This window comes from Agrilus planipennis, unplaced genomic scaffold, assembly GCF_000699045.2.
Source record: "Agrilus planipennis isolate EAB-ADULT unplaced genomic scaffold, Apla_2.0 scaffold15, whole genome shotgun sequence".
Lineage (NCBI taxonomy): Eukaryota > Metazoa > Arthropoda > Insecta > Coleoptera > Buprestidae > Agrilus > Agrilus planipennis.
In genome coordinates, this window is record NW_020438871.1 from 2,408,416 (window position 1) to 2,434,510 (window position 26,095).

Consider the following 26,095-nt stretch of genomic DNA (forward strand, 5'->3'; position numbering starts at 1 on the left):
TAAACAATTCTTATCATTTAATTGGCGTAAATATAGTAAAAAATTAAAAATAAATGCTGTTTATTGGTTATATTTTTATTATATGGCTTCGAAGCTTTCTCTCAGCATCCGAAACAATTTTCCATTTTTTGAAGAAAAGAATAGCTGCATAATTATGCTACGTTCATATTTAAAACCCGCAAACGGTGAGTAATTTATTGGTGAAGTTCAAATCAGCGAGTAATTTATAAAGGGTGCCAGAGATTTACAGGACGACGTTGAGGTGAAGAAATCTTATCTGTGGTCAGAATTTTGTATTTTTGACAAATAATTTTGAGGTTATGAATTTTACATTTTTATGTTTTATGCAAATTATGCGGTGTATAAGGATAAATAAGAGTAAAATAACGAAAGTAGCTTAAAAACATTTCTTTAATGTCCTGGAAAATAATGGCTTTTTCAGCATATAAAAGTTTTACAATTGTTTTTATTTTGGTTGTTTGCTTATTTGTTACAATTTCAAAAATAATCTTTGACGAAGTCTACAAGGAATCCAGAATAGTTATTGATGAAGCATTTCACATTCCTCAGGGTCTGGAATATTGCCGGTTAAATTTTAAATTTGTAATTATACCAAATAATAAGTGAGTGATGATCATTTGTGTAATAATTAGATATTTAATTTTTTAGTGGGATCCAAAAATTACAACACTTCCTGGTTTGTATATAATATCAGCAGTAATTTTGAGTCCATTTAATGCTTGTTCTGATTACTGGTTGAAATTTATCAGTTTTACGGCCACATTTGTAAATTATATTTTGTTATTTGCTATATTACAAGTAAATAACAGACATGTATGTATATAAATATTCAATTTCCTGTTAATATTTATATAATGTTTCTAGTATTCTTTAATTCATTTCCATTTACTTCCAGGATAAATGGAAAAACTTATTCTTGGCAACTAATCTGTCTCTGTTGCCACCCTTACTATTTTTTGGAAACTTGTATTACACAGATACGGTATCAATAACTTTTATCTTATTAATGATATTACTTTTTAAAATAGAATATATTATTCTTGCTTCAGTTATTGGTAAGTTTTTGTGTCGTTTTTGAGGCATATTGGTCATACAATTTTCTATTTCAGCATTATTTTCTGTAATTATGAGACAAACTAATATAATCTGGGTTGCAATGTTATTTGCTCATCTTTGTTTGGTAGAACTTTACACAGCAGTAACAAAGAAGAAACAAGTTGATTTAAGTTTTAGTGTAAGTTATTTATGACATAAAAAAGTTAATTCTTCAGCATATTTTACTTCTTTCTAGGACATCAAGTTGTTAATGCAACAATTGCAACAAAGAAAACTTGATGTAAAGAAAGTACCAAAGTCAATTTGGTGTAATATTTTGTCCTTCTTAGCAGTTTGTCTGAGTTTCGTTGTGTTTATCATTACCAATAAAGGGATTGTTGTTGGTGATAAAAGTGCCCATGTAATGACGTTTCATTTTGTACAAATATTGTATTTTTTATTATTTTGTTTAATTTTTACATGGCCATATTTTATTTCATCAGTGCTACCTTTCCTGTATCTTGTGCAGCAGAGGAAAGTTTTCAGCTTGTTGATTATTTCCTTCATGGGTGTAGTTGTTCTTTTAAATACAGAGGTTCACCCTTATTTGTTAGCTGATAACAGGCACTATACGTTTTATATTTGGAACAGATTTTATCAGAACGATGTTTTTCGTTACTTAATTATTCCTGCTTATTACTTTGGAGGATATTGCTTTTTCAGGTGTAGGATGCTGGAAAATAACCTAAAAGCGGTATACAATTATTAATTCGGTATACTTTATGTAATCGGAAGTATCAATTTTAAATAAACAATTACTGTTGATTGTTTACATTAAAGTGTATGGTGTCACATTTCTAAACAACGGAAATTCATATATAGGTCGCTATACGTTTATCNATTTTGAATATCCCCAAAAATTAATTTGGTGATATGTGTAAATATGTTGTTTTTGTTGTGTATTTTTAAGTTACATGTTCAATTAAATTGATAATAACCAATTATGTATTATTTATGTGATGTACTAATCGTGAGACTGTTACAGTGTATTTTTATTAAATCACATTAATTTATGACATCTGATATTAAAATTTTAAATATAAAAAGAAAATTGAGGGGGTAGTTTTCAAGTTTGAAAAAGTTGCTAGTAAATGCGTGTGTAGCGCTGTAGTCGTTCAAAATCAAAATATTGAGTTGTGTGAACTTGGTACCCAATATAAATAATTCTCTGGTTTAAACTTTACCAATAAATTGTGCGTCATGTGCGGGTTCTTATATAAATATCATAACTGTGCGTCCATTAGTTCTGTTAAAAAAAAGGAAAATTGTTTCGGTTTTTTTTTAACAAGTAATGGACGCACAATTATGATACTTACATATTTAGAACCTGGAAACGACGCACAATTTATTGGTAAAGTTTGAATCATTGGATTATTTATATCTGGTGGTAGATTCAAACGACTAAACTATTGTGCTTATGGAAAAACAGATCATTAACAAAGTGTTGTGTTGTTGCAACATCTATGGTTCTAACCCTTTGTGTATCTATTATCTATGGTTCTAACGAAGCTTAATGGTCTATGGCATACTGTAAGCATAGACATGGCATCGACGCATAGACTTGTCTATGACATAGACCGGCATAGACATATTAATCTATGGGCATATGGAATAGCGAACAGAAGAGTACGAAGCCGTCTAGCTAAAATAATCGTGTTCGCGGAGTTCGTTTCATTGGTTTGTTTTTTTATAACATGACAAATAACAATTGGAAGCATAATTGGTGTTGTATAGATGGTGAAAATAAGTGAAAGCCGGTTATCAGTGATTGTAAAATTCCTCAGGGTCTGGAATATTGCCGGTTAAATTTTAAATTTGTAATTATACCAAATAATAAGTGAGTGATGATCATTTGTGTAATAATTAGATATTTAATTTTTTAGTGGGATCCAAAAATTACAACACTTCCTGGTTTGTATATAANTCATTGGTTTGTTTTTTTATAACATGACAAATAACAATTGGAAGCATAATTGGTGTTGTATAGATGGTGAAAATAAGTGAAAGCCGGTTATCAGTGATTGTAAAATTTGTATACATAATTGAAAGTGTTTACATTTGTAAGACCCAACTATGAAGCAGAAGAACAGGTATTTGTATTTTGTTTTAATTTAATTATTAATATAATATTTAACCTTGAATTGGTGTAGAGCTTAAACTAATTTTCTGAAAAAAGATAAATTTTATCAAAAATTCACTTCGGTTCGGCTATTTATTGTTATTCAATAAATCATCATGCAAAGTGTAGACTTTACCTATCGATCTATGTGAATAAAAATTTGGTTTTAGTGGAATACCTATATTAAATTCCTGGTCTGTATAAATGTATCTTACAAGATTCTTTAAGTACAGCTGTTTCCTGATAATACAAGTCCGTTGGTTACATTCAAAATTTTTGAATCAACGTATTTATATTTAACAAACGAAGAATAACGGGAATATTTTAAGAACTTACACGATTGCTAGTTCTGATTAAAACTAAAAATTATTTAATTACTGTCTAAAATATGGTAAACGTTAAGTGAGAAGACTTGTAGTGTTATAATTAGCAGATAAATTTTCGACTTATTTTATTGTTTTCTTGCATGTCTTTAAAATACTGAGATACAATTAAAAACACATGGTTTTGATTCTATAATTCTTTTATATTGATAAACAAAAAATATATCGTTTAAGCTAATTCGTAAGTACACTGTGTACAACCAGAAGTTGTTGATACAAATTTTTCATTTTTTTTTTGTTAGATACTGCAATAAATAGTAATTTCAACAAGCAGTATCATTTTATTTCACGCTTCTGTAAATTTTAAAAATATGGTAAGGTGCTGCGATGCGTATAAAATACAACTCCATAGCAAATGAAAGTCAAATTACGTTTAAAAAATAAAACTGGTAATATAGCAAATAAAAAATAAACACATGTACACATGCCGCTGACTGTAGACAAAATTAAAACTAAAACTTCAATAAAACGGGCGGTGCGCATTCAGAATGAGTCATTACGTAAATTGAATTATATTTTGTACCTACAATTGCTTCGAACAATTACAACAAAGGTCACCATCATATTAAACCAATTTTACCTTCAAAGTTGCACGCATTATACATTTACATAAGAATTTTTGTGTGGATTGTTTACCTGATGTCTTATGCTTTAATTAAAATACTTATTACTTATTAGGTATTTCTGCACTGTTAGCCCGTCTTTCGTGTTAATAAATTGTGTATACTTTTGGAAATGTTTCCCATTCTTTAAACATCCGTAGATGACTTAAATAAAATCTAAATTTTGCATGTTTGATCAATAGTTTTAATTGAAACTAACGAATGATCATTTCAGGAAGATGAGTATGCTGCTATGTTTGATAGTTTTGGTGGCAGTTTGCAGTGCGTTTAATGGAGAATTAGCTGAACTGGAGTGTCCAGACGATTGCGAATGTCATTATTTTAGAGTAAACTGGGTTACAGATTGCTCAGAAAGCAATTTAACTGAAATACCTTATAATGAACTCAGTCCAAACGTTTATGTTTTGGATATGAATTCTAATTTAATAAAAGAGCTGAAACGGTTTCCCTCTGAAATAAAATTAAGACGCTTGCAATTAGCCGACAACCTTCTTACTAAAATAACTAAAGATCCATTCATAGGCTTGAATTACTTAATCGATTTGGATCTGTCTCACAATCAGATTAAAACTATAGATCCAGATACTTTTGAGTAAGAAAAATTTAATAGTTTTGTACACTTATATGCAAATGATTATTTTTTATTTTAATTTTGTTTTTAGGGAGATGAGAGGACTTTTAACGCTGGAATTGCAAGAGAATCCTCTAGATCCTGTAGATGGCCCCTTTTTATCCAGCAAGTCGTTAACTTATTTGGATATTAGCAGTTGTCACATAAAATATTTAAATCCGCACTTTTTTATTAATTTAACAGCACTTAGTACCATAGATTTGTCTAATAATCCATTGAAAGCAATAGATAATGAAGCTTTTGCTCCATTGACTGGTTTAAATTCGTTGAATTTAAATAATTGTAATCTCACATTTATATCTCCTAATGCTTTCATGGCACAGGAAAATTTGAAGAAATTGGAACTCGGAGGGAATATGCTCGTAAAATTCGATTTCCTAGCAGTTTTCAAAAATTTGATTAGATTAGAGTACCTGGACTTAAGAAATTCTCATGTTACAGATTTACCTCCGAATACATTTGAATATAATACATATTTAAGAACTCTAATTTTGGCGGAGAATGACTTAGGATATTTGGACGTTTCTGTTACAATAGGAAAGCATCTACACGAACTGGATACACTTGATTTGTCGTTTTGCAATTTGCAAAATTTGCTTTCTGAAGATGCGTTTTCCAATTCAACAAAAGTTCGTGTTCTGAATTTATCTGGAAATTCATTGTTCGCTTCTGATCTCCTAGTTGCCTTAGCACCCCTTACTAATTTAAAGAAATTATCATTAAGTAATTGTGGTTTAAGTAAACTTCCTGATACTTTTGAGAAATTTAAGGGTCTTCAAGAACTTGATATATCGCACAACCCGTTAAACGACGTTTTCATTAAATTGCTTTCTCCATTGGAGGCGCTGGAATATCTTAACATGGGCTACAGTAATTTGTCGTACATATCTCCTACGACATTTTCAAAAATGACTTCCATGAAAAGACTAGTTCTTTCTGGAAATGATCTTAATTCGTTAGAAGCGGGCTTGTTTGGCGGATTAACTCAATTAGAGAGCCTTGAATTAAATAATTGCGGTCTCAGAAGACCTCTTAATGCTACGTTGTTCTTTAATAATTTAACGTACACAGGATTAAAGGAGCTGCAATTGGCAGGAAATCCTCTACAAGTGGCTAAACACGGCCCACTACTTCCAAAACAGTTTTCTGAATTACTCAGTCTAGATTTGAGCTATTGTAATTTATCATTTCTTCCCCCAGAGGCCTTTTTCTGGACTAGAAATTTAACACATTTAATTCTAGCCGGTAATCGGTTCAGTTCAACGGAAGGTCTTGCTTTTCTCGAACTTCTCCCCAAACTAGAAGTGCTGGATTTGAGATTTAACAATCTTTCCCGATTTTCTCCAAAAGATATAGCAGTTAATTCTAATATTCAAAAGTTAAAACTTATCGGAAATCCTTGGATTTGCGATTGTTCAGTAGCAGACCTTTGGGATTGGGCAAATCTTGAAAAAAGTAACTTAGGTGTATTAGAGGGATCTATGTTGAATATGGAAGATGTCACGGTAGGAAAAACCAAGAAGAAGAAGTTACTACTTTGCAGTTACGATTCTAAAGTGCCCATGCCAATAATCGTTAATAAAACAGCAACCGGAAGACGGCCATTCCAAAATCATCGTCTCTTGGTATCTACTAATAGAACGTGGGCAAAATATGTTCGAGAATCTGGTTGCGATCAAAAAATTAGTCCCGTAAGAGTGCCGAGATCCATAAAATATGTTATTGATGATAAAATTGTTTTAAAAACTGAAACTGGCCCAAACACATGGATATATCCTGCTTTATATGCGTTATCGGCTTATGTTGCAATTATGGCAGTTGTTGCAGTTATTTACCTTTTAAATTACAAGAAAAAAGGTTTTCACTACCGAGATCAAACACATAAAGACAGTTAGGCTTGCAGCTTCTGCTAATCTATCCATTGTCCAACAGTAAATTATTAAAAGCAAAATAATAGATACAATGGGCTTCTTTTTTACCTTTTATCTTCATAAATTATTTATTTATGTTTTTGGAGGAAATTGGGGTAGATTGAGATCGCCTCATATATACACAATAAACATTACACACATAATTATTCTAATATAAAATATTACCTATGAACTTGAATTCTGATATAAAACATAACAGTGTATGAACACTATTTTCTTTGAAATTTTACAGGTGATTTAGATGTATTTTTTGAAGCAGTAGATTTTTTTAGTTTCTTATAAGACTTATTGCAAACAATTTGTTTTTATATGTTGTAAGAAATAGATGATATGTAACAATTATAGCGATTATAGTAATATAAACCAAAGTTTGAAGGTGGCTAAAATATGAAACCAGCATAGATTGGACTGTTTTGTTAAGTGTACGTTAATTTTATAAAATTTTACTTGCTTGTTGATTTTTTTGTAAAAAAGCGCGATAGTCTGTACTAATAATTTATGATTTTGTAAAATAAATAATAAAGTAAGCATTGGTTTTTATGTTGCAACACACTAGGGGGTAGTTTGGGGAATATTTTAAGATGAAAGCACGTATAAAAAGTTTTATTATTGTTACTAAAGACATTGTTTATAGGAAAGTAACGCATCTGTTTTAAAAATTGGTTAATGCTTAAAACTTCTATTAACTAGGTGTAGTGGGTCATTTTGATATCGTGCAAAAAGTTCTTTTTTAAACGTCTGAAATAGTTTATTGTTGTGCGAATTTTGCTTTTCTCTCCAATAAGGCCTACCACGGCGGTCTTGAAGACCCCAGTGGACTGCAAATATAGGCGTCACTACTTGAAATTTGTATCCCGCTACGTACATTTCATATACCTGTGAATATGAAAACAATTTTTATAATGCATAAATAAAGAGAGAGTTTATAATACTTTCTCTGAGAGAGTACAAACTGATTTCTGTTTGGTCCCGTGCTCTGCCCTTATATGTATTTGTAAGGGTGGTATGGTGTTATGCAACCCGTTGTACAAGTGCGAGTGAGTGTAGTCTATACTAACTTACTGGACTCAAATATTCATTTTCACTCTTACTAGCAAGACTGTGAAACATTTTTTAAAAGCATTTTTCTTTATTTACACCTAACTTATTACTTGTTAGGTCGTACCAGTTGTTAAACTAGCTTATTTACAGTTTACTATGAAAGTATTTCGTCTTATTTATAGTGATAATTTAATGATAGTGTTTTGTTCCTATTAGTTGCACAAAAACAAGAAAAATACCTAATAAAGCATAATTTTAAAAATTTAACAAGCCAAACGATCGTTGACCAGTTTTAACAACGTTTTCCGGTTTTCTTACATTGTATTATTTATGAACAAGTAATGTACATACATACAGGGCGTACCTAATAAAGTTTTCTTATCGGAAAATTAAAAAAACCATCCGCGCTCATTATCACATTTTAAACTTTGCATATGGGAAGCGGTAACAATAATCAATATATTGTAATTTTTTATTACCTGAGTATTTCTAGTAAAGCCATAGCCAATAAATCGTTCATCGTGTGGAGGCACGCTGTCTTTCGCAACATAAAAAGGTTCGTAAAACATTTCAAAATTTGTAACAGGATGACTGACGCGAACTGTTCCTTCTGTCGTATCTTGTTCCCACCTAGTTAAAACCTGTATAAATATTTTTAAATCAAAATAAGTATAACCCATATTTGGGCTTAACTGGAGAATTTTTATCTGATTAATACAAGGTAAAGTTAAATTAACTTGCCTTGAAAAATTAGTAGCATACTGATTGTATATAAAAACCTTTTGATGAAAAGGTCTTGCCAATTGCTTTTTAGAGAGGCGTACAATTTCACTTTTATTAGCCGGAAATGACACTCTATTGTCAATTTCGTATGTAGGAATGACAAAGCCACATTTGTCGCACTTATCTGTTTCAAGGAATTTATTCAACTTTTCTGCCATATTATTGCAAGGTATAACATCGACATCTGTTAGAAAAACGTACGGTGTAACGCAGTTTTTTCTCGCTATATTTCTCATATGGTTTTGAGGATAAGGATTTGTAGTCCTCCATTTCTTTGTACTTTCAGTAACTTTTTTTAAAAGAATATTTAACATGTCATCTTTATGTACACAGTTTGTGTCTGAAAAGAAGTTGAAGTCGTATTCTACAACGGTTGGCATTCGGTCCTTCGGTAAAGCAAAGTGAAATGAGATTTTTCTTCTAACGTTAATGTTACATTTTCTTAAATATGTTATATATAGTAAGGCTAAACTTAATTCGTCATTTCCCGCACAATAAATGGCAACTGATATAGGACCACTCCATTGTGCAGCAACTTCTTGAAGAGAAAATAATTTTTCTAGAGAACTTTGAGTAGCCAAGCTAACTTTGTAAGTAGTACTCAAATTGTAAAAGTGATCTCCAGTAATTACATTATCAAACAATTTATACAAAATTTGATTGTCCCATCGCCCAGCACGCAGATCAAATGTGTGTCTACAATCAATTTTTGCGGAAAATTGATTCTCTCCAATAACTTCCTTTTCGACATAAACTAGTTTGGACTCTGTCCTGTTCTGGCACGTATTGGAATTATGGCTTAATGTTAAAATGACACTATAAATAACAATAATACAGAACAGTATTCCTCGCAGTTTCACACGACGTGGAGCCTTAAGAAAAAAAAAATGAATATTAACTAAAATTTACTTTCATTTACTTCAACTAAATAATAACTATTACATATACATATTTATATTGCAGGGCAAATGAATAATAAAAAATAATAAGAAACATATACTTTTTTTGAATCATTTATATATCCTAACATAATCTGATTTTAAAACAATATTATTGGAGTAATGTAAGTTTGTTCAACTGTTGCAAAGCAAAATGAAATAGTCATAAATGTGGATTTTAGAAATATATTTTAAGAGTAAAATTTTAATAATGTACGTATGGGCTTACTTTGAATGTACAATAAAACCATTTCAGTTATCTTAAAACGGATTGAGTGATTAATTTAATAGAAAATAGTGATTTTTACTTACGTGAGTCATTCCAACGATTTATATCATCTTTGTTTAAAACTGAATAATTATTATCGCAATTGCTTATCATTATATTTGGATTTTTATCTACATTTGTCAACTAACTACCTATTAGATAAATATAATTGCAAGTGCTTCAAAACGGCAGATTATTTGCGCAGAAACATACTTATTGATTTGAAATCTTCTACCTTCTTATACTGTACGTTACATATATTACTTTCACATCCTACCAATTTTTAATAAAAGAAATAGAAATTTTAAAAGATTGAACTACATCATCACATTATTCTTTTAATTAAAAGAGCTTATTACGAACTTCGAAACTAATTTTCAGAAAGCTAGTTCTAATTTTTTGTTATCAATAATTATAAAAACGGTAAAAAAGTTTTTTGAAAATTCCTGAATGCTTTAAGTGACATCTTTTGTTAACTGAAAAAATTATTCTTGCCGTAAGATTATTAATTTAATTTTTAATTGTTTTTGTTTGTTATGTTGTGTTTGTACTTCTATGTAGCAATAACCTGTGTTGTTTTGAAGGTCATATAAACGTATAATAACGAATATATTTACTATTAGGGTAATGCATATCCAAATATTTTTATAATAGTTTTCATCACTGCAATTACGTACAACAGATTTAAACCTAATGCATGTCTATTAAACACCGTTAGTTTTATTTTTTTTTAAATTATAATTGCACCCTCTAATTGTTTCGTTTTCATTCTTTTTCAGATAATTTATAAAGTGAAAATATACTGTTCAGTTTTATAGAAAAAATTCTTATTAATTCTTATAAAATTTATTGAATTTGATTGAGTTACCTATTCCAATTTTATTAAATACTAAATTAATTAAGCAACTTAAAATGTATTGTTATTTTTTAAGGAATCTTCTTATTATGTTTATCAACGCATGATAAAGTAAGAGTTCAAGAGTTCATTATTATTTGATAATAAATTAACTAAGAAAGGGACAAATAAGTTCAATTGCTAGAGATGTTTAAGTTTATATTGGTCTTTCTGTTAATAAATTGTAACTATGGGAAATACCTTTACCAAACGAAGTTTTTATCTGTACCAGTAGATCATTTTAGGTATGTTTTATATTAAATTGATTGCAAGGTTTCATAAAAATAATTAAAATTATTCTTTAGCTTTGCAAATAATGCATCGTTTAAGTTACGATATCTTATTAATGACACGTATTGGGATTCCAATGGCCCAATCTTCTTTTACACGGGAAATGAAGGAAACATTACGGTTTTTGCGGAAAACAGCGGTTTCATTTGGGAAATTGCAGATACATTTGGAGCTTTAATAGTTTTTGCCGAACATCGGTAACATTAGATAATTTAGTTGATAGTGGCGTTAAATAATTATTTTAATTTATTTTAGGTACTATGGGGAATCGATGCCTTTTGGAAACAAGTCATTAATAAATAATTCCTATTTGGGATATTTAAGTTCGAGTCAGGCTCTTGCGGATTACGTTTATTTAATAGATTATCTTCAATCAAATAAGAACTATGCTGATTATTCTATTAGAAATCCTGTCGTTGCATTTGGTGGTTCATATGGTGGTATGTTAGCAGCATGGATAAGAATGAAATATCCTGCATTTGTTTTGGGAGCCATTGCATCTTCGGCACCAATTTACCAATTTCAGGGACTTACTCCTTGTGAAACTTACAATGACATTTTAACTTCAGTTTACAATGTGTCTTCCAATAATAATTGCCCTTATATTATTAAGAAGTCGTGGCCAGCTCTTAGGTAATTAAAATCATAAATTACATGATATTTGACTAGGAGCATAGTCAGGGTGGGTCACACCTTCAGTTTCGTGATAGTAATAGTATATTACGCATCTAGGCAGGAAACGTAAACGTACCTCAGACCGCATCTTACTTTCCTCCCCTGGTGCATTTGCTACTTCCCCTCCCCTCTTGATCAGAAGTTGATTTTTTTGGGTATATAATTTAGCAATAGTTTTGGACAAAGTAAAATAAATAAAACAGAGCATAATTTTACATTAAGCAAAGCGTCTTAGTTTATGTGAAATTAAATACTTATGGTTTTAAATTTATAAAGTGAATCAAAGAACATCCATACTAAATAAGAAACTTATCCATTACATGCCTAACATGTTTTCAAAGAATATAATTTAATAGTAAAACTTAAATTTGTATCTAATGACCTGTTGGATGTTAGCAAATCTTTTATTAAGTTTAAATTTATACATTTTTGTTTATGATTATGATGAACCGTTTACACAATCTATAAGTTTCTAATATCTAAAAAGCTGGTAGTTTTTTGTTACTTGATGCTAAACAGATGTGTTGTAATTAATTAACTAATCATTGGAAATAAAACAAACTAATAATTTTCTTCACATTTCTAGACAGGTTCTTTCTTCTCCTAATGGAACCGAATGGCTTATTTCAACTTGGAAACTATGTAGACCAATACAATCCAAAGAAAGTATTGATACACTAATAATAGACTGGTTAACAAATGTATATAGCAACCTTGCAATGGCAAACTATCCATATCCAGCTAACTTTTTAGCTCCATTACCAGCATATCCAGTTAAGGAGTTTTGTAGAAAACTAAAACTTGAAAATATTAATAACATTACTTTATTACTGACAGATTTAGGAAATGCTCTGCAAGTATATTCTAATTTTACTGGTAAAAGTGAATGTCTTAATATCAATTCATCTACATCGGACATTGGTGAAGACGTTTGGGATTACCAAGTAAGTTCAAATTAAACTTTTTAAGAAGTTTTACATTTGTTTTTGTCTATTAGGCTTGTACTGAAATGGTAATGCCAATGTGCTCTGGTAAGTTTGGTATGTTTGAAGAGGAGCGTTGGAACTTTACAAAGTATAGCGCGGATTGTGAGAAAAGATTTGGAGTGCCACCAATTAGGCCAGATCTAGCCATTTTGGAATATGGTGGCAAAGATATAAAATCGGCATCAAATATTGTATTCAGTAATGGTTTAATGGATCCATGGTCAGGTGGTGGAGTCTTACAAGATGTTTCACCAAATGTACGGGCTATACTAATCCCTGACGGTGCACATCATCTGGATTTGAGAAGTTACAATGAATTAGATCCAAAATCTGTTATCAGTGCTCGCAAATTTCATCAACAAGCGATACGTCACTGGTTAAAGACTTATAAAACAGAAAACTTGGAATTAAATAGTGTTAACATACAAAACAATTATGCTTAGTCAATAAAACAATATTTTTTGTACTGAGATTATATGTTCTCGAATAAACTGTTCTAACACGCATCCTTCATTTTATAAATGTTATAAAAATTTTGTTCATATGTAGGCCGCAATTTCTTCTATATTGATATTGTTTGGGGATGATTTAATAATTGAACAATTATAATTTAAATCTTAACTATTAACCAAATAGAACTAGTACCATACAATTCATTTAGCAGTTATAATGTTAAAATATTAAATGAAATATAACTTGTTAGATAAATAAATTTATTACTACAAAAACAAATTGTTAAAAATTAACATCATAATCTTCCATCTTTTTTGGAAGAATAAACCATCTATTTAAAATTCCAATGTCTACTATTCTATTAAAAAGTTCCATATTTGTTACAGCAAGATATTTATTTACAGCTTCTTCATTTTTGTAATCCTTATTATATTTATCAACCCAAATTATACATGCAATTCCAAAACTAATACGCCTTATTAAATCTCTGTTGTAACATTGCTCAATGTATTGTAAAAAATTAGCTGCTTCTTCTTTCTGCATAGAAGGTGGAATTAAACGAATATCATTAGCTGCTCTGCACAAAAAATTGAAATTGAAATTATTACAATTTAAATAATCTGTTATTAGAACTGTACCTTATCACAGCTGCCCTATAATCAGCTTCACTGGGATTACTTTTGAATAAATATGAAATGAACACAGCAGTTGAAACAAGTACTGCTGCCTTTATAGGTCTATGTTTTACATCTTTTGCAATATCAACAGCTACTTCTTTATAGTCCACAAAGACATTTTTCCAAAATTTTACCCAATTCTCTGTAAAGGTTCCTTCTGCCTTTTTTTCAATTCTTTCAAAGGTTGATTGGAATTTCGAAAGAAAATTGTTCACTCTACCTCTTAAGGAACTTCTGAAGTTTTCAATTTTAATCATACTCATTTCAGTAGTTTCTTAGTGTACTGTTGACTTACTGGGTAACGAAAAATATGAGATTTTGTAGATAAAATGTACCTATTAAAGAATAAGATGTTTAAATATAGAAAATTTTGGAAATTTAGTATAACTGGGAAAAGTTAGGTTACGTTTTCTGGCCATTCGGTTTCAATAAACAATTATAATAATATATATAATCCAAGTTTAGTACTACAGTTAGGGCACCCAACTGAAAAAGCGTTAAAATATACTTACGGCAGCAGGTCTTAACATTTTCTATTAAAAATGTTATTTTGAATACTACGATTAGCTGTTTAAATAATGGACAAGTTTAAATAAAATTTAAATAAATATTTACCTTCAATATGCATCTGTCATGTACAGGTACGTAGAAAAGGTTGTCTATGCATTAGGGGTAAAATTTGTGATTTGTATTGACGTTTAGGTTATAACGTGTGTTGTGCTTGCTGTAGTTGTACCTGAAGTTTTAAAAATTTTGAATTTTTCATAAAATATTGTAAAAGAAATATCAAAAACATACGCTCACAACAAAACGTTCCAGAAATAGTTGTAGACCATTGTTTTATATGGTTTAGTTATTAAAACAATGTTTCTTTAAACAGTCTGGTGTTTTGTCTTGTAAGGATAATAATTTTACAAAAATTAAAATGTCTTCAGATTCTGAGAGTTGTGCAAGTTGATTATTTGCGTTATTTTAAACAAATGAAGTTATTTCTTGTTAATTACAGAATATGGTGAAACAAAGGCCTATTTTACGTATTTGGGAAGGTGATTTTGGAGTACCCACAATAGATCCTGATTCTTTGAGAATTTGGGTATGTTATTATTAATCCAGTTATTTAATTTTACTTAAGTTTCATTTTGCAGACATATCTTAAGATAAACAAAATAGAGTTTGATGTTGAAGTATGTAGTTTTCCATTTTTGAAACCCATTCCCAGTCTTATTGTGGGTAGTAAAATCTTTAATGGTATTAAAACTATATGGGATAAATTGCAGAGAATGGTAGATAACATTTGCAGACATCATTATTTTATCATGGTTTAATTTGTATGTTATTTCTGATATGTGCCATTTTTTAATCAATTCTAGAAATCTTCAAATACTGACAAAAAATATAGTGTAATGGAGCAAAGTCGGATTATGGCATATGTGTCTTATGTTTTTGAATGTTTAGAGACTGCTACTAACATTAATCTGTAAGTTTTAGATGTTAATTTGTACTGATTAATATTGTCATTTATTTTAGTTGGGTTAATGAACGTAACTATATAAATTTTACCAGAACCTGGTACAGAACTGCCATTTATTTTCCTTTCAACTATATCCACATAAAGAAAATTAAGGATAGAGTAGATAAACACATAGCATTTTTAGCTAGAGATGTTTCTATTGAAGAATTTTCTAAACTTGTATGGATTTTGGCACTAACATATTAAATATTTCTTATTGTTGATCAACTTTTTAGGAATATGAGAAAGCCCAAAAATGTATGTCTGACTTGTCTGTATTACTAGGTGATAAGACATACTTTATGGGGACTTATCCTACAACCTTGGATGCATATGTGTTTGGATATTTGTGTTTACTTTTAAATGCACCTTTTCCTGACAATACACTTCAGAATATACTTAAAGGCTTTCCTAATTTGGTGCAATATGTGCACTATGTATCTAGAACTTATTTTCCTGATGTTAAAGGTTTGTGTTTTATAAAAAAGGTTTTCTTATTGTTTACTTAAAAAGCTTATTGTTAGAGGAAAACAAATACATTAAGAAAAAAACACCTACCGAAAATGAGGAAGAAGTTCCTACAAAAATGGTTGTAGTAGCGGGTATTTTTGCATTTACTGCAATGTTTGCATATGCCACAATGATTGGCCAATTTAAGATTCAGAAATGATTAGAACATGGAGACCCTAGTTAAAATTGTTTTTTTAGTTTGTTTTTTTTTGTTATTTTACGAAAGTGATAATGTTAATGATGTTATTACTTGTTTGAAGTAATATGGAATATGTTTTTGTTAAATTAAATTCATTCCCTGGTGTCATACTATCATCACACATTTCATTAAACACTTTTGATACAAATTTAATTTTTTATTTTATCTTTCTTACCGATATATTTATACTTCAATAAGTAAATTATTCATACAAAGAGATCGTAACCCGTTTTTACTGTTATAATGAAAAAAAAAAGTGACATAAGTAATGGTTTATTATAAGCTAAATAGAACATCACATTTACAAAAAAATTAGTGCTTTAATAACAACTCGGAAACAATGTAAAAATATCTTTGAGAAGCAGAGTGCTACATACTGATATACTAAACTACAACATACATAAACCAACTAAACTGTAGTAACAGACAATAATCCTATCATTTTGCTATTTGGGTTTGAGATCATCTTTGGACCGTGAACTAGTACATCTTGAACAGTTGTGAGTTCGCCTTCTTTATGCCCTTTCTTGTTTTTGTGTTTTTTCGTGGGGTCTGCCGAGCATGAAGCCTTTTTACTTGTGGATGCCAATTTTTCATTTTTTCGAACTTCAGTATTTTCGACATATCTAGACGCCAGTAAAATCTCTTGTCTTTGCTTTCTTTCCCTGGATTTTTCTAGGTGCCTTTTTCTTTCCTCTTTTGTCCAATAGCGCCCCACCTGAAATATCGGAGTATAGAGAAAGGTGCCAAGAACATGGTTTTTAAATGTTACTTTCAGTTCCGAAATTGTATCGTCTTCAGTTGTAAGTCCAGCTCTGTCTTCCGAAATTCGAATAGCTCTGTTCTTTAAAATTCGATTGCGGATCGGTCTTCGAGCAATGTACCTGGTACCGTCAGGTCTTCTTTTAACTTTCCATTCCATTTTTGTGTCAACAGTTGCGCTGGTTTGTAACTTTTTATGTGCCTGAAGATATTAAAATAAAATCATAGTAAAATGGAAGTTTATTAAAATAAAAAAGTAATTAATAATTGAGAAATACTTACGAATTGGGTGTGTGAAAATTGATATTGGCTTAGACTAGGTGAAGTAAAGCTAGTAGTTGGTTTGTTGCTAATGTCTTGATACCCAAGAGCTTGTCTAAAAAGCTCTTGCTGAAGCAGCATGGTTTGTTGAAGATTAGCTATATTAGTGTACATGGTGTCTGACAATAGATGTGCTGGGGGTCGTTGAGTTGGTGAAGAGGGACTATTCTTTGAACTAATGGCTTTGGTTTTCTTTTTTTGGGTTACAGCCTGCGTTTTGCAAGTATCACAGTTTTCAAACATTTCCGTAGTTTTCATGGTAGCTTTTTTGTCTGCTGAAGAACATAGAATTAGTGTCGACCTGAAAAGAATACTTTTTTAGGTTTTTCCCTTACAATAATTTTTTTTTTTTTTTTTAAATTTTTTTAAGTAACATTTCCTTTTTGCTGTCTATTCTTATTTTAGCGGTCAATACCTGATTTTTAACACTTAATAGGAAGAATAAAAGTAATTATGTTACTTAATAACATGAATTGATAAGTTTTGTCTTATTTAGGTAAGTAAAAAAAAAATATTAAACTATTTACAGATTTTATCCAATCACTACTAATTCTGCATTGTGTGTTGCATATAGTAACGTCCATGATTTATTGAAATTATATACAGGGTTGATGAAAAAAAGAAACGCGTCTATACAAACAAGTATAAAAGTTGATATTTGGATAAATATTTCAGAAAATAGTTTAACTACCTGTAAGTTTCAGTTTGTCGAGGATCAGCGTAACAACCGAGTTCAAACGTTAAATGGTTACTATTACTCGATCCTCCGGTATTATAAGCACTAGAACTATTCTCATGTTCTTCGCTGCTGTTACTTTTACTTGATTTACTTCTAATTTGACTATCTTTTATTTTGGCATCTCTCTCTTTGCAATCCCGAGCCTGTGGATGCGGCCAGTCAGTCCCCTTGGTTACTAACCATTTCTTTAGTATATTTTCTTGATCTGGTTCATAAGGGTAGGAATAAATTGGTTCTAAATCGGACTCTGGAATGGTTTCGTAAATGTGTTCGGTATCAGAATCTGGTAACAGTTGTATATTTTTATGCCTTTCCGTTCTAATTAATTGTATGTTTTGCATACGTTGATCAAGTTTCGATATTTCATTGCTGATTGAGTCGATTTTTGATCGTACTAGGGAATTTGTGAGATTCATATGAGAGTGAGGAGGAATAGTTGGAGCTGGTTCATTTGAAGCGGAATGTTGTAAAGATTCGAGTTGCTGTTGTTGAAGAAGTTGTTCAATAAAACTGTTCTGGTATGGCAAATTGCCTGGAGATTCTTGATTTTCGTCGCCTTCATCCTCGTTCTAAAATAAGTTTTATTATTATTGATTGCGCTTAAATTTTATTTTTTACTAAAGGGTAAATATTGGGCGGGTAAAAAATTAATAATTTACCTGATTCATACATCGGCTTATTAAAAGCGTAACTGCTTTATTATTTTCAGCGAATAAACTTTCAGTTTCTTCCTTATTTGAAACATCTTTGCCATTGACCTATTAGAAGGCGAACTTTAGTTAGTAATTAAATTTCTAGAATGAGTAAACTTACTTGGAGTATCTGATCTCCTTGTTTTAATCTTCCATCCCTTTCTGCTACACTATGTGGTGCTATTTCCCGAATATAAACTTCGGTATAGGTATCAACTTCGGACCCGGAACTGTAACATACCGTTAATCCTAACTTTTCGTCGCTACTACACTTCCTTAATGTTACTTCCTGAAACAAGCGAAATCAGTTTTAATTGAGAAGATTGGATACAACTTTATAAATACGCAGATATAAACTTGAAGTTTACAATTTTTTAGTTGTAAAGATTGAGAGGTTTAAGTTAATAGACGTTTTGCTAGGATAACGAGAGGGAGGGATTGATTTCGTAAGGACTTTACTCAGAGATATTTTATCCATTCATCTTACAATATTTTTTGTTCGTGCTGGAGCAATTTCAGCGTCGTCCTTATTCGTTTCCAAAACATTTAATTGGTGCCCTTAGGGTCAGTTGTCGTCACGATATAAATTCTACTTTACAACGGCCTTGTTAATGTCAATTCCACCGTTTAACGTTTAAATTAACTTGGCGAGATTTCTGTTATTTATTGAACTTCTAATATAATAGAAGCGCGTTGATGACAGCAGATAAATCGGGTGTCTGGGAATAAATAACGGGGTTAAGCATTGTCTCTAGTTTGAGAGTGCTTACAGGATAAATCGAACAAAGTATGCTACCTAGTATTAGTAGGAATTAACGTGTTAGATCTGTTCCACTTGTGGAAATTGAGTCTAGCTGTCTTCTTGACAACAATTAACGAAATATCATAAAAAATAACGCGATTTTTAAAGGGAAATTATCGTATTTAAATGAACCGGGGTGAATTATTACGAAAATTATTATTCCATTGAAAAATAAATTGAATACTAGTTAGATAAAATCGCTGTACCTTATTGGTAATGTAACGGGGTGAAAAAGTACAAATTACGAAATAGAAATAAAGGAACCAGAAAAACACAAACTTATATTGTATACTATAGTATATAGTATTTACATATACTTCCAGCTATGACAAATTCTATCATTGGAGCACTTGAAGGGATTTTAAAGAAATTTTAATTCACCGATTATACAGTTTAAAGTATTCAGAAAGTTGGGATTTTATGGAAATTTGTGTTTCTAAAGACGTGTCATCCGTGAACTGAATAACGAATTGCCGTAATTTTGTGAAACTACATTACAGACTTTGGACCTTTTGCTTTCGTGTCAAAGAAAATCTGTGGAATTTCTACAAATTTCTAATTTCGTTTAATTCACCACCTTAAATTAGTTTACTTTTTATTAGGTATTCTGAAACTCGATTCGTTCAAAATTGTTGTAAAACCACAGAAATAAAATCACGTCTCTCAAAGAAATAAAAATCTAATTTAGAAAGCTTTCCAAATTGAATTTTCGAACAGTTCTAATAAATTTAAACTTTTTTTGTGGTTAAAAATTTACCAACTATTTTTCTATTTTGCTCGATCACAACTGTTGTCAGACGTCATTCGAATACATCATTTATTTTCTTAACGAGTATTTAAATTGAATGTCAATTGCATACAAGTTAGTAATCAGATTATTGACTATGTATTCCTAATACCTCATCAGATTAATTTGCGTCCTTGTCCTAAATTCTATAATAAATAGGACAACAATTGTAGCCTTTTAAGTGATACCTATACGATTAATGATACATAAAATTGACATAAAAAGTTGCTAAAGTAGTGAAAGATTTTTTTTATATTATCTTTCAATAAAAAATTGTTACAGAAATAACGAAGAATTTAATTTAGGCCTCAAACGTGTTCGACGTTTCGTTTCCTATCACAAGGGATATTTTCATGAATAAGACGCGGTTACAATCCAGAAATCTATATAGTTTTTTCAGAAGTAAACAGGAACACAACGTTTAAGTTACAGAATATATCTTCAGGTTGGACTCTCTTGATACAGGAATACGTATTTTTTTATGATCTCTACATATGCTGTCTTTTAAGTAAATTCCAGCTAGGCTAATTTGAATTTTGCTGAGGTATACTTGACTTACATACTTAATGTATTTATGAAATTCAGTTCTGAAATTTAATTTCGTTATAGATGTACTAAAACAGGTTGCTTAATTTTATTAGACGTAGGAACAAAAGATAATAGAAGGGTTTAATTCATTTATATTAAGATTAACGGAATATTTTTCATTTTATGGCTGCCTCTAATGTAAACAGTAAAATCTATTAAATATGCAAAAACATTTCTCGCTTAAATAGATAAGAGAAATCATTCATTGATAATAGAACAAGTATTCCCTAAATTGGAGAAAAACACATGGTCGAATTTAAAATGAGTTTTAAATGCATTGACTTACTACTTCTTGAATTTGAAATACATTAACAAAATGCATTCCCCTTTTTCGTATAGGTACGTTTGATTTCCAAAACTTTTTGGTTTTAATAAATAAACTGTGTAGTTAAATTTCGTTTTCTGTTTTATAATATTGAACGTATTGTTTAAATTTAAGCGAGGTGTGTTAAATACAAAGGTTTCAGCTTTTTCATAAGCTGCACTTATGTAGTTGCATCGTGATGTACGGTTTGGATGTTTAAAGAGTTTTTGTAGTTAATGAAGTTGAATGTTCGCCTGAGTTGGAGCAAAAGCTTTAAATTAATCGGATAAACAGATAAGCGTTCATGTGTAACATAAAAATATGTATACGATAGGTACCTAGACGCCTGCACTTGAGTAACTATTATCAATAAAAAAAATATATTTTACCTACATGAAAGTAAGCAGAAATGTGTAAAAGCATTTCAGACATTACGGAAATCATTTTTAGTGCGAATTTGTTTAGAAAAAAGGCGAAACAGATTTACAAGTGTGAAAGTTTTTAAATCTAGGTATTTTTAAATACTAACGATAATATCAAATGAATGGTGCATGTTCTCAACTTTATTAGGCAAATGTTTAATTAATTTAATAACGAATTTTTGTGCAAACTTTACCTTTCATTCATTCAAAGCTCTATAATAAACACAATACAAAAAGCTGCGCTGTACTCACCAAGTTTACGGTGTTTTAATCTCTGGAAAATTTTTATATGCATATTTCTAAAAACTAGAAAAAGGCGAAACAGGTTTACGGCAAGTGTGAAAGTTTTTAAATGTAAGTATTTTTTAAATACTAACGATAATATCAAATGAATGGTGCATGTTCTCAACTTTATTAGGCAAATGTTTAATTAATTTAATAACGAATTTTTGTGTGAACTTTACCTTTTATTTATTAAAAATTCTATAATAAACACATTACAAAAAGCTGCGCTGTACTCACCAAGTTTACCGTTTTAATCTCTGGAAGTTTTTTATATGCATATTTCTAAAAACTAGAAAAAGGCGAAACAGGTTTACGGCAAGTGTGAAAGTTTTTAAATGTAAGTATTTTTTAAATACCAACGATAATATCAAATGAATGGTGCATGTTCTCAACTTTATTAGGCAAATGTTTAATTAATTTAATAACGAATTTTTGTGTAAACTTTACCTTTTATTTATTAAAAATTCTATAATAAACACATTACAAAAAGCTGCGCTGTACTCACCAAGTTTACCGTTTTAATCTCTGGAAGTTTTTTATATGCATATTTCTAAAAACTAGAAAAAGGCGAAACAGGTTTACGGCAAGTGTGAAAGTTTTTAAATGTAAGTATTTTTTAAATACCAACGATAATATCAAATGAATGGTGCATGTTCTCAACTTTATTAGGCAAATGTTTAATTAATTTAATAACGAATTTTTGTGTAAACTTTACCTTTTATTTATTAAAAATTCTATAATAAACACATTACAAAAAGCTGCGCTGTACTTACCAAATTTATCGTGTTTTAATCTCTCGATGTTTTTTATATGCATATTTCATTTTTTATCGTGATATCATTACGAAGTGGGGCGAGGAACCAACTTTCTCTTTTTAGTAAGCTCGTAACTGTTCTGTCGTGAATGAATTTTTATCGGTTGTTGTTTATGTGTATTCCATACGTAATAGTGTGTTATTTAATTCAAGAAAATTGTGGTTATTTGTGTTGAAGTTCATGGTGGCTATTTCTTCCCAACCACATTCTTACGTTACATGTAAGTACATGATAAATATCCCATTTAGAACCTACTGAATATTAAGATCACAAGGATTTTGATAACAAAACTGTGTATTCACAGTTAAATTGTGTTTTATAGAGATGTTGTCTGTCTTTCATATTAAGCAAATTCTTTTGTTTATTTTGGATTACTTTCAAATAACCTTTGTATATGTTGTAATTGTAAAAACAAATTCCAGACAAGCGCAACTTTGATTGAACAGCTGAGAGTTGCGTATTTTATCAAATATTCTGTTTAAAACTTTATTAGAGTCGGTAATGGAGATAATTAAATATACCGTTAGATTACATTTTCAGCAATATTTTCGTATACATGAATAAAAAGAACATTTTTCTTCAATCCACTTATTTAATTTAACATTATTCCATAAACCTATAAGTATTTTTACTTATGATAAATATGTTTGTTTGGTATGCCATAGCCATAAGTTGTCAGAATTACTTTAAGGCAAGGAAATATCTTTATTATAATAGTGCATTTCAAATATAACTCATGATAAGAATGTCGAATTTCTCAACTACAGTATCTAATAGTTTTCAAGAAAAGGGCTGTGGCAGGGTTTATCAAATAAAAGAACTAAATATCTCAAACCCCAATGCCAAAACATTACACTAAGCGATCGAAGTAGCAAAGTCACCTTCTTCAGGCACTGAAAAGAAATAACCTATAAGCTTTTTTGTATAATCCATAAATTTGCAGAAAAGAGTAAACAAACGTAAAGTTGTGGGTATTTATGTAGATAGGGTAGTGAGGTGTTGTAAATTTATCTTTACTTTTACTTCCGGTAACGTTGAAGAATTAAGAGTAGGGTTGAATATGCGATCAAATATATTTCTGTGTTTTTTAAAATATCGCTGTGGAATCCCGTGGGAGAGCAAACTTATACGCCATTAAGAATATTGAACGTACGTCTTTCACATAAGCTGTACAATAAATGATATCTACGAACGTTTTTGTTTACTAGTTTGTAAAATTCTTTTCCAACAAGTTAGTTCTTTTGCTGTATGAAAATCCCAAAAGAGGAATGCCAATTAACTTTATATTACGCTTTTCTATGACGTATGACACCGGGCAAGATTTTATATTTTACATATGAAATTGTGTCATTTTTGGTATATTATTAAGTATTGGTTATTATGCTATATTTTTATACCGTTGATTGGGGATTTTTAGTTTTAGCAAGAAAATGTATAATTAGGAGCAGATAACTATCGATAATTGCTCATAATTATCGACATATTGATAACAACATTAGCAACTGATAACTATCAATATAATTCATAACTATCGACATCTACATCGATAGTTGTGGATATATCAATTTATTATCGATAACAATAAGCAACTTATAATTATCGATATGTATGTAGGTCCATCATTTTTAATTTATAGTAGGTATTGCTTCTAAAAAAATCCGTATAAAGTGTGTAACTGTTTAGTTTTTTACTAATTTTTTGATAGAAAATGTGTAATTTCAAAAACATTTAAAAAAAATCCATAACTACAATCATATCAATATTAAGGTGTTTCAAAAAATTGACTAGGTAGTTTATTTTTTTCGAAGAACATTGGAAAAACAATAGAGTATCCCTAGACGTACTCCATGACGTGTTGCTTGCAGTTTCCCTCTTATATAGGTAGAGGGTTTTTAAAGTAGTATGTAACATGCCGTTAAATTTAGTAACGTCCCCAATAAAGTGTCTCCATCATAAAACTCAGGTCAACAAGTTTTATGATCGATTACGAAAATCTGCCAGTTTTATCAGAAAACATTTCCAAATGTCAGTGGGTAGAAAAGGGAAAACTAAAAACAACTAACAAATTAAAAACAAATAATGGGGAAAAAGGGAATAAAGTAATGTTCTACTTGAAGTCTACTAATTTTATGCCAAGGTTTAAGGAAGGAAGTGTGTGTTTTTAAGAGTATATGCGCGTGTGTATGTTAAGTGAAGACAGTAACACACCTCATTCACGAGATACCGTCTAATCAACAACCAGCACGAGATGGATTTCGACTTTATGCGTGCTTAACAATTGCAAATGCCCCGGAAAATAAAGGCACACGTAGCAGCTCTTTAAAAGGTGCTTGCACAACGCTTTTTACCATTACGTTACAAGAAAACACAAAGGAAATGAAAATTGTCGAGGGAATCTGCCAAGGTGTTTGCTATGAAAAGAAACTTTTTTGCGACGGACATGGAGGAAATTCTTTTTGAACTCTTGCCATCCAGCACACAGTTTCAGTCATTACATACATATACACATAAATACCTACCAACAATACGAACAAGTCGTGGGTGGTGTGTCTCCTGTAGCCCACTGGGTACTTGGCGAAACATGATAAATAATATACGTAATACGAGTTTCTCAAAGGAAAACTGCTAGGTAAATGATCTCTAGCAATTGTTTCGACTGTTATGTCATTACCAAGGGTATCATTCATGTTCTATTTGATAATGACAGAGAAGCCGAAACAATTGCTTCGGCACTTAGTGAAAAATTATGTGTGAACAAATATGATAATAATAGTAAAACACTTTGCAATTTTCATGAAGAGAAATTGTTTCGGTTATTATTATGCCACTACCTATTACCAACAGTATACTTCATCTACTTTTTGATAACGCATAATATTGCTGCTAGTGTTTGAAGATGTAACATGTTTTTGGAGTACATTTTCTTCAGTAATATCTTCGCTCATCGAAAGCGTTGCTAATATAAATATTATACCTAACTAACACAAGTAGAATTAAATAAAATTACATCAGAATTTCTAGTATTTGGAAAATATATGGATTAATTCGTTTTATTACTGTACTGTGTCAAGTTTCAAATTTTTGCAAGTAAGAACGAACATTATATGTAAAGTTGTTGAATAGATTCGACCTTTACTTGATGAAAATCTATATCAATGAATAAAATAAGCCACCAAGATTTTCACAAGTAACAACTGTTTCGCCAATCTTGGCTTCCTCAGACTTCGAGTACTTGCTACTAATATTACAAAGTATTGTAGGTGTTTATACACAGTGTTACTGGGAGTAGTTCAAAACAAATTTAGAACTAAGGAATTATTACGTTCGGTTTGGTCATTTAGTAATACACTTAATTTTTTATAATTATTAATTTCTAAATTTTCAAGAAAAATAAGTATTTTCGTTTATTTTCTAAATGTAAAATATCATAAAATAGATATCCTTCCTCCCTAACGTGATTGGCGTAAGTAGAATCTATTATTTTTTTGATGTAACTATTTTTATGCTCACTTAATCTTTTTTTAAAATTTCTACCTGTTTGTCCTTTAT

General features: G+C 30.2%; 7 protein-coding genes across 9 annotated transcripts in view; 4 read left to right on the plus strand and 3 right to left on the minus strand.

Moving 5' to 3' along the window:
- On the plus strand, positions 1-1,825 carry LOC108737554 (putative Dol-P-Glc:Glc(2)Man(9)GlcNAc(2)-PP-Dol alpha-1,2-glucosyltransferase). The gene is made up of 5 exons (XM_025978457.1): positions 1-603; positions 670-834; positions 917-1,076; positions 1,131-1,255; positions 1,313-1,825. The coding sequence occupies exons 1-5, from the start codon at positions 415-417 to the stop codon at positions 1,823-1,825; spliced, it is 1,152 nt and encodes a 383-aa protein (XP_025834242.1). The 5' UTR covers positions 1-414.
- A 1,221-nt stretch (positions 1,826-3,046) lies between these two features.
- On the plus strand, positions 3,047-6,818 carry LOC108737589 (toll-like receptor 3). Of its 2 annotated transcripts, none has more exons than XM_018470519.2 (3): positions 3,047-3,206; positions 4,456-4,833; positions 4,904-6,818. In XM_018470519.2, the coding sequence occupies exons 1-3, from the start codon at positions 3,190-3,192 to the stop codon at positions 6,765-6,767; spliced, it is 2,259 nt and encodes a 752-aa protein (XP_018326021.1). In that variant the 5' UTR covers positions 3,047-3,189; the 3' UTR covers positions 6,768-6,818. The 2 variants fall into 2 exon arrangements, with proteins under 2 accessions (XP_018326021.1, XP_018326022.1); XM_018470520.2 differs by lacking the exon at positions 3,047-3,206 and adding an exon at positions 3,939-4,296.
- A 573-nt stretch (positions 6,819-7,391) lies between these two features.
- LOC108737592 (beta-1,4-glucuronyltransferase 1) lies at positions 7,392-10,114 on the minus strand. Its single transcript, XM_018470522.2, has 4 exons — positions 9,878-10,114; positions 8,586-9,499; positions 8,324-8,474; positions 7,392-7,679 (listed from the first exon to the last, which is right to left on the minus strand). Exons 1-4 carry the CDS (start codon positions 9,884-9,886, stop codon positions 7,467-7,469), a joined length of 1,287 nt encoding a protein of 428 aa, XP_018326024.1. The 5' UTR covers positions 9,887-10,114; the 3' UTR covers positions 7,392-7,466.
- A 240-nt stretch (positions 10,115-10,354) lies between these two features.
- LOC108737591 (lysosomal Pro-X carboxypeptidase) lies at positions 10,355-13,186 on the plus strand. Its single transcript, XM_018470521.2, has 6 exons — positions 10,355-10,457; positions 10,766-10,973; positions 11,034-11,216; positions 11,275-11,652; positions 12,281-12,638; positions 12,692-13,186. The coding sequence occupies exons 2-6, from the start codon at positions 10,876-10,878 to the stop codon at positions 13,121-13,123; spliced, it is 1,449 nt and encodes a 482-aa protein (XP_018326023.1). The 5' UTR covers positions 10,355-10,457; positions 10,766-10,875; the 3' UTR covers positions 13,124-13,186.
- A 193-nt stretch (positions 13,187-13,379) lies between these two features.
- Positions 13,380-14,427, minus strand: LOC108737593 (mitochondrial import inner membrane translocase subunit Tim29-like). The gene is made up of 3 exons (XM_018470526.1): positions 14,323-14,427; positions 13,772-14,145; positions 13,380-13,710 (listed from the first exon to the last, which is right to left on the minus strand). The coding sequence occupies exons 2-3, from the start codon at positions 14,071-14,073 to the stop codon at positions 13,416-13,418; spliced, it is 597 nt and encodes a 198-aa protein (XP_018326028.1). The 5' UTR covers positions 14,074-14,145; positions 14,323-14,427; the 3' UTR covers positions 13,380-13,415.
- Positions 14,428-14,500: 73 nt separating this feature from the next.
- Positions 14,501-16,161, plus strand: LOC108737563 (metaxin-1-like). The gene is made up of 7 exons (XM_018470463.1): positions 14,501-14,759; positions 14,817-14,903; positions 14,956-15,093; positions 15,181-15,287; positions 15,338-15,500; positions 15,557-15,788; positions 15,845-16,161. The coding sequence occupies exons 1-7, from the start codon at positions 14,736-14,738 to the stop codon at positions 15,988-15,990; spliced, it is 897 nt and encodes a 298-aa protein (XP_018325965.1). The 5' UTR covers positions 14,501-14,735; the 3' UTR covers positions 15,991-16,161.
- Positions 16,162-16,286: 125 nt separating this feature from the next.
- The window catches only part of LOC108737610 (E3 ubiquitin-protein ligase PDZRN3), a 48,217-nt gene continuing 38,408 nt past the window's right edge, over positions 16,287-26,095 (minus strand). For both annotated transcript variants that reach the window (XM_018470551.1, XM_018470552.2), the window contains 6 exons: positions 18,665-18,832; positions 18,511-18,609; positions 17,804-18,420; positions 17,074-17,413; positions 16,802-16,993; positions 16,287-16,747 (listed from right to left, as the gene is read on the minus strand). In XM_018470551.1, the coding sequence (XP_018326053.1) occupies positions 16,439-16,747; positions 16,802-16,993; positions 17,074-17,413; positions 17,804-18,420; positions 18,511-18,609; positions 18,665-18,832 (1,725 nt within the window). In that variant the 3' untranslated portion in view covers positions 16,287-16,438. The remainder of the gene's footprint in view (positions 16,748-16,801; positions 16,994-17,073; positions 17,414-17,803; positions 18,421-18,510; positions 18,610-18,664; positions 18,833-26,095) is intronic.